This window comes from Stegastes partitus, unplaced genomic scaffold, assembly GCF_000690725.1.
Source record: "Stegastes partitus isolate 25-593 unplaced genomic scaffold, Stegastes_partitus-1.0.2 Scaffold967, whole genome shotgun sequence".
Lineage (NCBI taxonomy): Eukaryota > Metazoa > Chordata > Actinopteri > Pomacentridae > Stegastes > Stegastes partitus.
This window is the reverse complement of record NW_007578698.1, coordinates 248,368-259,491: the sequence shown is the minus strand read 5'-3', so window position 1 is coordinate 259,491 and position 11,124 is coordinate 248,368. Positions and strand designations below refer to the sequence as shown.

Sequence of the window (11,124 nt, the reverse complement as noted above, 5' to 3'; positions counted from 1 at the left end):
ATTATTATTATTATTATTATTATTATTATTATTATTATTATTGTTATTATTATTATTGTTGTTGTTGTTGTTGTTGTTGTTGTTGTTGTTATGGATCACAGGTATTGCAATCTTACTAAACTGTTCTGATCAACACATACTGAAGGTTTGATCCAGATCAAAACCAAGACTGGATAACAGCATCCAATGTGACTTCAGAATCATTTTTATGTTTTCGATTAGACTAGTTTTCAGGATCTGACTCAATCAGTCCAAATTCAATGACATCACTTGATATGATGATCTAAATAGAACAAGCAATTTCTCAACAAACCAGCAGGTGGCAACGAATCACCATTAAAGATCTCAGACTTTTGCTCAAACAGCTCCTCATTTTCTATGTGTTGAAAAACGTTTCTTGTCACATTTCTTCTGTTGTTTTTGGGGGTTAGTCTTTAAGATGGTAACATTTATTTTAACACGACAGTTACTGTTGTGTCATGGAATGCTGCTTTTTTTTTTTTTAATGCTTTTATATACATACAAGCCTTTATTGTTAGTCAGCAATTTTAAATATGCTTTAAAATTACAGAAAGGGAATCAAGAGCAGTTGCAGTATGTTGTTGATGTTCAGTGGTTTTGTACATTTAAAACTACTCTGTGTGAGTTTAGAATGAACACACCGTGTGTTATGTTCAGTGAAGTGGTGACGTCAAGCCCATCACTGCCATGGGGATAGCTATAGGAATGCTTGTTACCCCATTCACATTGTTTTTTGTCCCCTTCTCTAACGCCGTCCATTCACTAATGCATGCATAGCCCTCATGCTACTCCTCTTTTACCATGCTCACTGTAAAACATTGGCACACACTTATAAAAAGACTTTTTCAATTGTGAAAATCCCACAGACGGTTGCTGGCCGGATTCCTTTTCCCCAAACCAAAACACTATTTACTCTTCACACAAACTAACTTTGTCATTAAAAAATCCTCCTCTCTCCTCTGCAGTTATATTTATTTTGCTGACAAACACAGAGCTATGTTTGTTAATCATTGTTGAATAAAGCCAAGTTTAAATCAAATTAAACGCACACAATTTGATCAGAAAGGTTTGATTTATTTAGGCTGAAAACTGTGGAGCGACATTGCTATGTTGGGAATGCATACAAAAAGGACAAAGCAGTTACATTTGCTGTTGATACTCTGTACGTTGTATGTAAAGTCAGGTTTCCAAGGGCAACACCACAGCCAGGTGGTATCCTAAACTGTTTGCCGGGAAGGATCCGGAATCAGGCTGTTTGCTTTTAAGGCCTGTTGTCTCTCCAGCAAAAACATTCCCGCCGTGGGGGCAAGCACAGCCTGCTGAGGGGCAGCGCTTTAGACCAAGCAGGGCGGATACCGAGCATCCTGCATCCTGGATGCTCACTGCTGCTAAACCTCATCCATGGAGACCCAACATGGGATTAACGGAGCTCCATCTCCTCCCCTCCCCCAGCCTGGTTTCATGTGTAGTTCGAGCTGGTGTGGTTTAGACGCTTTATATTAAGTCAATTTTTTTCTTTATTTGATGCAGCAGGAAAGAAATGTGGAATAGGTCAGACATGATTAATGGTAGTTTATAATGTAGGTGATACGAGTAGCATCTGCAGCTTAAAAAAACATTTGCAAATTATAAACTGTATGAGCAGGCATCATTTATGAAAACAAGTTAAATATCAGCTTTACCCTAAAATATCCTTCTTCTTTATTTTATCACATGGATGTTTTCTTTTAAGAAGCACTCAGAGGTTTGTCATTGTTAGACGTTATTTCAAATAAATCTGACTTTATGTGATTATTATTCTGAGACGGTTATTAATCTAAGATCCTGATCATACAATATGTGCTGAGAAAAAACACCTAGACTCCTGCATAAGTGCCATTGTAAAAGAATGGCTTGTCTGTCACACAGTGACCGATGACCTCAGGCGTCCATCTCTGGACCTTGGGCTTGCCGTCCGGGCCTGGCCGGACGATCACGGTGCTCTTGGATGACAGAGAAGGATCTTCATCGAAGAAGTTGAACGGTCGGAGGAAGAAGCCTACAGCGTTGCCGGGTGTTGCCGTGTTGGGGATGTCTTCTGAATGAGGCACATGCAGGAAGCCCACCGTCACCCAGGCTACCAGGTCCTGCACACAGAGGAACAAACATTACTTTAGAAATTTGACTGTGGAACCCAGATCAGGTGTTTTTTTTATCTACTTAAAAGTGCAAACAAAAAAAAAAGAGTCAGGATTTGTGAGTCACCATGATGATGAATTCGTTAATTAGTTAAAGTGATGAATGGATTCTTTTAGGAAGAGCAAACAGTGACGTACTCTCTCGGAAAAACTATCAGAAAGAACATTGTCCATTAGTAAACTGTGACTCATTGCACAAATAAAAAAGGGACTGTATGTGCTATTTTGCTTTAATTATCTCCAGATCCTAAAAGCTGTGAACACAAAACAACATGGCAACTGGAATGTTACTACAGTGGTATTGGTTCAGTTACTGGTACTAGTTAACATGAGCATGAGAAGGACTTGTGTTCATGCTCACTGTTGTGCTCCGTCGCTGTTCCTTTTGTTCTTGTCTTGTGTTTCTAAGTGTTTTACTTGTCCCTGTCTCTACAGCACTTCCCTGTCTGTCTCCCTTTCATTGTCTATCTGTGCATTCCATGTCTCTTTTTTCCTTTTTCCTTTTGTTTTTGCTTCCTCCCTCAGTGTATTTTTCTTCTAATTTTTGTTTCGGATTTCTTTTATTTAATACATGGGCTGGACATGGCCATCAAGGAGGCCAGGAGAGTCTCAGCACAGAGTAGTTCCTAAAGCACCTCCTGATGTTGAATTCTTCATGCGGTATGACAGAAAGTTACTTTGGTTCAGCACAGTGATCCCTCAGCTATAATGTGAGCCTCCTCGTTCTCTTCACTGTGGTCAGATTAGGGGATGGTCTTAGTTTGTGTATGTTAATAACAGTAACAGGACATTATACTGCTTAAGTTAGTGCCACACTTTTTGATTTTCTGTTCAGCCCTCATTAGTTTCACCTACGTCTTGTTTCACTGTGTGTGTATAAATTCTTGACTCTTTACCTTCTTGTCTCCCCCCATGTTCCCTGCACAAGTTCACCTGTTCATGTCCATTGGTCCTCCATTTTCCATCCTTCATCCCTGCCTGCCTCCTTCTATTTCCCTTCATTACCTGTTTGGGTTTATTTTATGTTCTTTTATTGTATTACTTTGCTTGACTCTTGGATTAATCCTCCCTCTGCAGCGCCTTTTATCGTTTGCTTCCTGTAATTTTACTAAAGTTACATTATTCCGTTCAACCCGTCAGTCCCTCTGACACAAGTGCAATGCATTTAGCTCCTCATTTTTGAATTAAAACTTTGAATTCCAACAAAGCATAAATAATGTTAAGTCATGTTAAAAGTTTAAAGTGGGGTGTGTTTTCAGTGGATTTCCTTTTAGGTTAAACTCATAGTTCACCTTCATTTGCTTTCTTTTAATGAGAACAAGAATGTCAGTCTTGCCTTTAACAGGCACTGTGGACTCTTGTCCTCTGATGTTCATCCTATAAACATATTGTGTAAATATGCGACACACATGAAGAAAAAAGTACACACAGTATGACTATATAAACATTTACTGCAGTACCTGGTTGACTATATCGTCATTGTTACGGATGTAGTCCTCAAAGGACACAGCAGGTTCCCAGGGGTCATTCTGGGCGTAGATGCTGCTGCTGGTGGTTTCACTATCTTTATGACGAGTCACAGCCAGAGGATACCTGAGGGGAGACAGGTCACCATGAAACAAGTTTTTATCTGTCATTCTGACAACCGACAGATAAAGAGTTTATACAGAGCCTTTCAAAAGTGACATACAGGCTGACTTGTTTTCTTGATCTCTCTATGTCAACAAACTCACTGCAAGTCATATAAATAGTATAAAGTATTGGTAACTCATACAGCACTGTGTGACAAAGTTAAGCCTGAAGCAGTGTGGTGTTCTGACTTTTTCCTGAGGCTGACTCTGAAACTGTGTTCACATGCGAAAAACCCGTAGCGACACTTGACTTGAGATTATACGACACCTGTGTTGCTGATACCATCTATCATACAGTCTTGCTGCTCTCAACACTTCCTGTACACTCCAAACTGCTGCTTGTAACGTAGAAAAAAAAAATAACAAAGAAACTGGGGGGTTTAAGTGTCACCAAATTTGTTCCTGTGAGTCACACAGCAGACTCACTGCTGGATAGTTGCTGAGTCACTGCTGCATTTTGGTTCTAGTTAATCTTAGGGACTTTAAGTGTTTGTTTTTTTCACAAATTAGTGTATCAATTTAGATAGCCCACAGTTTTATATAACAAAGGAGAGTATTCTTTACCACCATCAGATAACCACCTATTAGTGTGCCCTGGACACTTGGGGTCTGAAAGGTGCACAATACCCATGACTTGATACTTCAGATAGTCTAAACCCAGAGGGGTGTATCATGATGTGAGATTACTGAGCTGTTGAGCTTAAAGTCAAAGTTGTTAGTGCCATTCAATGCGGAGCCTGCTAGATCGCCATGGTAACTGATGCTACATAGCTAACATGCTCCAGGAGGTTCTGTTCAGAGTTTGGGATTTAGATCGGTTGTCAGAAGCAGCACTCAAGTCTTTTCTTGACAATGCTCTCTATGAGTGATACAGGGTCTCTGCTGAGGCAAAATATATCTGCAAGCCTGTTGAGTTATATATCTGTAATGCCACTGAACAAAGCCATGCAGTTACAGAAACACGAACACATTTGTCATTTTGCCACGGAAACCTACATGCATTCAGTTGGTGATACAGAAAATGCATAAATACATTTTTATGTTTGGTTTTGATTTGCTGCCAGGTCCATTTTTACACTGCTGGTACTGCAGCTAGTAGAACACAGACTAGTAAACTGATTATTCTATTCATATGCCAGTTTTCTACCAGCATTCCTCTCTTGCCTTATTTACTGTTTTTATGGTTTTTTTTTTGTTTGTTTGTTTTTTTTGCAGTAATTTAATTTTATATATACTTTTTTGTTACTCTCAACTACAACAATCTATTTCACTGGACTAAAGTAGACGGTGTGCAATTCTGGCACTACTTGTCACACTCAGTGCTTTGGTGGTAAGATGTAGCCACCTTTCTTTTGTTTTTTCATGTTTATTGCTGCCTGGCGACCAAAATGATTCACCACCACAACCCACCACTATGTCTGTATCCTTGCTTTTTTCTCAGAACCTTTTTTCACAACTTGTTGCTCAGTTTGGTTTTGCTGTGCAAAATGGTCACGTGGTAGTAAAAAAAAAACAACAACTACTATATAGACAGCCTGGAGACTGCCAGAAAAGAAGCTTGGTTGGGCAAGAGTCCAAAGGATTACAATACTTTTGATGCTTAGAAATTTCATTTTAATGTTTGTTATGAGAACATATGTGCTTTTTTGTACATTTAGAAGTTATGTAATCTTGGAATTGCAAATACTTTGCTTGGATAGCCCAACAGCATTAGTTCACGTTTGAGTAATAATGGTTTATAAATGATGTTCAATAAAGTGTTGCTGAACTGTGTGCACCTATGTTGAGCCCCAAGCCATAACTCTTCTTTGACTTTATCTCTAAACAAACTCCCAATCCAGAGATTAACCTCTTCAGCCTCACTAATCGTCCCTTGGTTCAATCATTACAAATTAAGCACATAAATGTTGTTTAAATGCACACAGCCTAAATTCTTGTAGTGATCCAAATGTGTCCAAAGATGTAAATAAAGACTGAATTAGGGGAAATGTGTATAAGATTATGAGCAAAACATCTAGAATAGTGGCTTTGAATATTTTGCCCATATACCTACATTGAACTTTCTGAAGCAGCACAAGAGGTAAATATCTGGTTACCTTGACCAACTGATGCCATTTTCCTCCTTCCAGCCTCTCGGAAGAACACTGTCAGCATGTGAATTAAACTGAACACGGTAGCCCTTCTGGTGCCCCCATTTATTTTTCTCATTGGGGTTGTAAAAGTGCAAATAGCGGGGGAACTTTTTGCCAAAGCGAAAAGCTGCAGATCGCTCAGTCTTGTGTTCTGTCCTGTGGAGTTTGGACTGGACGATGAAATCCTTGGGGCTCCATGGATTCGTGAAGTTGACATATTTTAGGTCCACGGTCTCAAAGCTGTTCTCTCGGCCTGTGTCACAGTGAGGGCAAAGAGTTGTCAGGGGTTAAGCAGTCTGTTAAGACACTGTACGTTTTACTTTTGTGTCAGAAATCCGCAAGTGGTAATTCTTTCAGCAGAGTTAGAATAAGGCAGTAGAAATGGCCTACATGTTTTACAAGATATTGTTAGTTATTGACTTCTTAGACATAGTAAATAGCCTTGATTACAGATAGCCCTGAACACATATTTCAACAGAACAGTCTCTAAAATGCGATATGCCAAGACACTCTCTTTTATGACAGGGTAAAGTCCAGAGAGCTTGTTTATGTGGTCAAAGCTAAGATGCAGTGTGGACTTTGTTTTATCCAGATTAACCACCTTCACGGCTTTTACATACACTAAACAAAAATCTGATGAATATATACACATGTAATATTTTTATGTACGGCTGTATTCAATACATTTGGTCAAATAAGTTTCGGAGAAGATCAAAGACTCTGATAGAATTTTGCAGGTGGTCACTGGTAAATAATGACTTTAACTGGACCTAACTACTTGACTGTAATCGCTGTAATACTCACCAGCAATATCCAGGTCCACTTTATAATGGATGAGGTGTGTGTGCAGGTTACCCAGCACATAGTTGTACACCTTTGTACCATAGTGAAGTCCGTTAGGTGTAAAGAAAGTAGCATGGATGTATCCAGACGCGCTGACCTTTACCTCTACCACCCCATTCAGGTAGAAGAGAAAGTCCCAGATGTAATCATAGTTGTAAACTGTTGAGGTTGTCCGCAGCACTAACACAGTGTTTTCCAGCCCTCCGAAGAAGTTGTAGCCTCCCTGAAAGTTGGAATTGAAATGCCTTCTCAGAGGCATAGCAGTGGTCATCTCAAAAATACAGAGAGCGTTTTTGTAGTGCACAGGCTTGTCTGTGTCAAAGTAGTGGTAAAGGTCAACAAAGGTTGCAATTTCTGGACAGTCGATTCCAGGTGCCAGCTCGTAGGTTGAGGTGCCCATTGCCCAGCCGGCATCGATGTACTTTGTTTGCATGGCAGCAGGAGTATCACCTGCATAGAAGGCAATAGCTTCTTGGAGGCTGATCTCATAGGCAATCCTTTCCCCATTAAAACGCAGGTCAAAAACTTGAAGCCCAGCTGATGAGCGGACTCTGTAGGCAAAAGACCATCCAGCATATTCGACAAAGTTGTGGTCAACATGATAGCGAGGCCCCTGAGGCTCTACAAGCTTGGGCCCATGGATATTAGTGGGAGTGTTGCTGTGACCCCGGGGGACGTAGGTGGAAAAAAAGTCATCATCACTATGATCAGGCAGTTTGACCTTTTCCACTTCTCCTGATTCATATTTTTCTACCAGTTCCTCAACACTGTCAAAATACGTACTGCTGTACCAGACCTTCTCAACAGTCCACTTCTCTGGGTCCAGGTCCTGGTGGTTAATCAGTACCTCAAATCCAACTGGGTGAATGAAATAACCCTCCACAAACTTTTGCAGCATGATCCAGGATCTCCTTTCACCTGGACCCAGCCCACGGGGAGCTATGTCTGAGAACGTCAGGCAGCGGTCAGAGCAGTTAGTGAAGGAAAACCCTCCTGTGGTCTCAAACAGGAGCTTGTGAGCTGTAGTTGTAATCTTCCCAAGCATGTCAACAATATGCTCATACTCTACAGCAGTAATGGGCCTTGCCTCAAACTGGGTAGGCCTTCCCCCTTTGAATGTCTTGACGATGTGAGACTTCGGGGACGGTAGAGGACCCACAATGTACTCAGTAATGTTTGGCTTGGTTTGGTTCCCAAACTGAATGATCACTCGGGCTTGGCGTGGGGGTTTGGCTTGTCCACGGTCCAGAGCTCTTAGGGCCTCATACTTCTTTGGCAGATGGAGTTCCATCAGCAGGATACTGTTCTTCTTCAGAGATTTGCTACGAGCATTAGTGAGCTCCATCTCTGGAATACCGTGCAGGTATTCCCGGACAGCTTTCATCTCCCGTACTGTGAGATCCGCAAACATGGGGGCTCCATGATGAGCCCACTCTCTGGATCTGGAAGTGCTACAACCGGCCAAGCAGACCAGCTGCAGCAAAAAGAGAAGCCTCATGGCTGTAATGCAGTGAAAAAGAAAAATCCAGCATGAATGTATTGAACAAAACCAGAAGAAATGGTGATGATAACAAACCAACCCTTCCAGAAAGATGACGAATCAGAAAATAGAGTACAATCTCTCTAGCAGAATGCCAAGGAAACAGCTGGCTCACATGTGTTCCTCTTCTTCTTTTCACAGCTGGACCAGCAATTCTTCCTCATACCCTTCACTCTGTTTGGTTTTATTATATCTGTCTCCCCTCTCCGCAGGAACATTAACAGTATGTGTCAGCCTCAAATACACACTCTCTGTTGTCGCTGTCCCTTTCTGTTTATCCTGCCTTATCTGTGCTACACACCAGCAAGATAAATTGCATTCTCTTGTCAGTTTCAGAAATCCAGTCAAGCTTTCAATGGATTTCACATTCTGCAAAGCACATTTGATTTTACATGCTTACAAATAGCATTTACATGGAAAATACTGTGATGCATTATGTGGTGACTGTGGAATAGTTCCATGCTTTCTTGAGAAACAATTTGCAGTTCTATATGAGTAACATAGAAATAGACCCAGCAACTGTACCTGTAGTTGTCCTCCTCTTTCAAGTGCTTTGTAAAACAAGGTTAATCAGTCCAGTGCTCCTGCTTCTGCAGCTGAAGGAAGGTCTCTCACAGAAACAGTAATCAATAGACTGCTGCTTATATTTAACCTCCTACTTTGCTGTGACGGAAGCTGATTGGCTAACACTGGGTTGTAAATATGATGAAATAACCAGTGCTCTTTTAAGACTGCAAGGTAAGTTTGTTTGTGGCACACCTTGTTTAAGTGAGGCAGCCCAGAGTGCTTTATACAAAACAATGAGGGCATAAAGAAAAAAAAAATGCAGGGCAATGTCAAAAGACACTGAAAAAGACAGAAATAAATGTCTTCAAAAAGAGTGAAATAAAAAACAGAAGATCAAAATGATCAAAAGTAGAAGAAGACAGATAATAAAATTACCTGGGTAGATTCAAAGCAGCACAATGAATGTAAGGCAAACGGAAACTTATTCATATTCAAAAGAACTGAGAGATGGAGCAGAGTTACAGACATTTCCTGAGGAAGCTGAAAGAAGCCTCTCTCCCTGGCAGCATCCTCAGGACTTTTCTTTTTGCAGAGGTGTGGTGGAGAGCGTTCTGACGTACTGCATCTCAACATGGTCCTCCAGCTGCAGTATGTCAGACAGAATTGCCCTGCAGAGGACAGTTAGAGCAGCTTCGAGGGTTGTTGGAGTTTCCCTTGCCTCTGTCCAAGAACTTTTCCAGAGCTGGTGCAGAAGCAGGGCACTGAACATTGTCAGGGACTCCTCACACCCTCTCCATGAACTGTTTGAACTGCTGCCATCAGGCAAACGTTTCCAGAGCATTAAATGAAGAACCTCCAGAATGATCAACAGCTTCATTCCACAAGCTGTCAGAATGCTGAACTGCTGATCCAGATATGCAAAAACTTCTTATTTAAATTGCTTTAAGTTATTGGATCCTGAAGAAACACTCTTTCATCTTGCCTGTACTACTGTGTATGTACAGCAAAATGACAATAAACTTGATTTGATCTGATTCATTGTCCATAAAAATGGAATGCTGCTTCTCCATACTTTGTTTTGACTCATATGGACAGCAATCAAACCTGTCCGATACCATCTGAGAGGTCTGCATATTTTGCAGTGGAAAACCAGATCATAACTAAATTTTGGTCCTAAACCATACAATGATTTCTAAACCAGTTACCTTTTGTAGCCACTTAGGGTGGTGACAAGGCTAAGCACAGGCACCCCAACCAGTACGTAGCCCCATACACAGCAACCACCGTATGTCCTGACAACTCGCTGTCACAGCCAGAAATCCACATTAAAGTTTTTAGCAATTTGTACTGCAGTTGTTACTTTTGTGGGATTGAACCACACAGGCCAGCTTCCCTCTCCATTTCTCATTAATGAGCCCTTGTGTCACCATTTGCTATTCCACGGGCTACTTCTGGTAGGTACTAACCACTACATTCCAGGAAACCCCCACAAGGAATGCAGGAGATGCTTTGTCCCCGTCATCGCCTTTACAGTTTATTCCTTGTCAAAGTCGCACCATTCCTTCTGCTGCCTGTTTTTCCTGCTTCCACACTCGTGTCATTTGTCTGTGGTTTCAAGGATGTGGCTAGTCATTGTATGATACTGTGCACGAAACACCTTCAGGGAGGCACCTGATCAGCCACAGATGCATGGCAGTGAAGAGAAACATAAAGACCTGGAAGCCTTGAAGATGCTGCTTGTGAATCCAAATGATTGGCCTGTGAAGGATTTGCTCTGTGTTGATGGCAAGTGTGTTCAGCTGTCTGTTGAAATCACCGTTGTTCAAGCATTTTCTTGACCTACTAGTGGTAAATGTAAATTAGGTTATAATCAATACATGGAGAATAGCTTTAACAGTGTAGGATGTTGGGTTTCTCAGACTGTACTTTATTAAAAGTCAGCAATAAAAAACAATTAATGCCAGATCATTAATATGCTTGTAGCTACAAGCCTCCACCTATTTTGAACATCTGCTAAGGGAATAGAGTGCATTAATGTAGCATCTCCCAGGGGAGAATGTGTGTCGATTTAGTGGTTGGCAGTACAGCTTGAAGCTTTTTTTTTTTCCATCTTTCTTTATAAGACTGTAGGAAGACATTAGTTTTGATTGATGTTTTACAACCTGCAATGCATTTATTGTGACAAGGTTGCACTTCGCCCTTTTACTCCCTTTCAAGCAACTTTATGGGGCCCAAGTGAAAATTGCAGATCTAAGTTAACCATTAAAGCCTTT

General features: G+C 41.0%; 1 protein-coding gene across 1 annotated transcript; it reads right to left on the bottom strand.

Moving 5' to 3' along the window:
- Nucleotides 1-1,862: 1,862 nt before the first annotated feature.
- On the bottom strand, nucleotides 1,863-8,302 carry aoc1 (amine oxidase copper containing 1). The gene is made up of 4 exons (XM_008294491.1): nucleotides 6,766-8,302; nucleotides 5,926-6,214; nucleotides 3,659-3,791; nucleotides 1,863-2,147 (listed from the first exon to the last, which is right to left on the bottom strand). Exons 1-4 carry the CDS (start codon nucleotides 8,300-8,302, stop codon nucleotides 1,878-1,880), a joined length of 2,229 nt encoding a protein of 742 aa, XP_008292713.1. The 3' UTR covers nucleotides 1,863-1,877.
- Nucleotides 8,303-11,124: the final 2,822 nt, after the last annotated feature.

Excerpts from the sequence above, each read along its gene's own strand:
- aoc1 (XM_008294491.1), bottom strand. The coding sequence starts at position 8,302 with ATGAGGCTTCTCTTTTTGCTGCAGCTGGTCTGCTTGGCCGGTTGTAGC. Across the intron at positions 3,792-5,925 it reads AATGGCATCAGTTGGTCAAG|GTATCCTCTGGCTGTGACTC; the intron begins GTAACCAGATAT and ends GTCTCCCCTCAG. Across the intron at positions 2,148-3,658 it reads ATGACGATATAGTCAACCAG|GACCTGGTAGCCTGGGTGAC; the intron begins GTACTGCAGTAA and ends CTCTGTGTGCAG.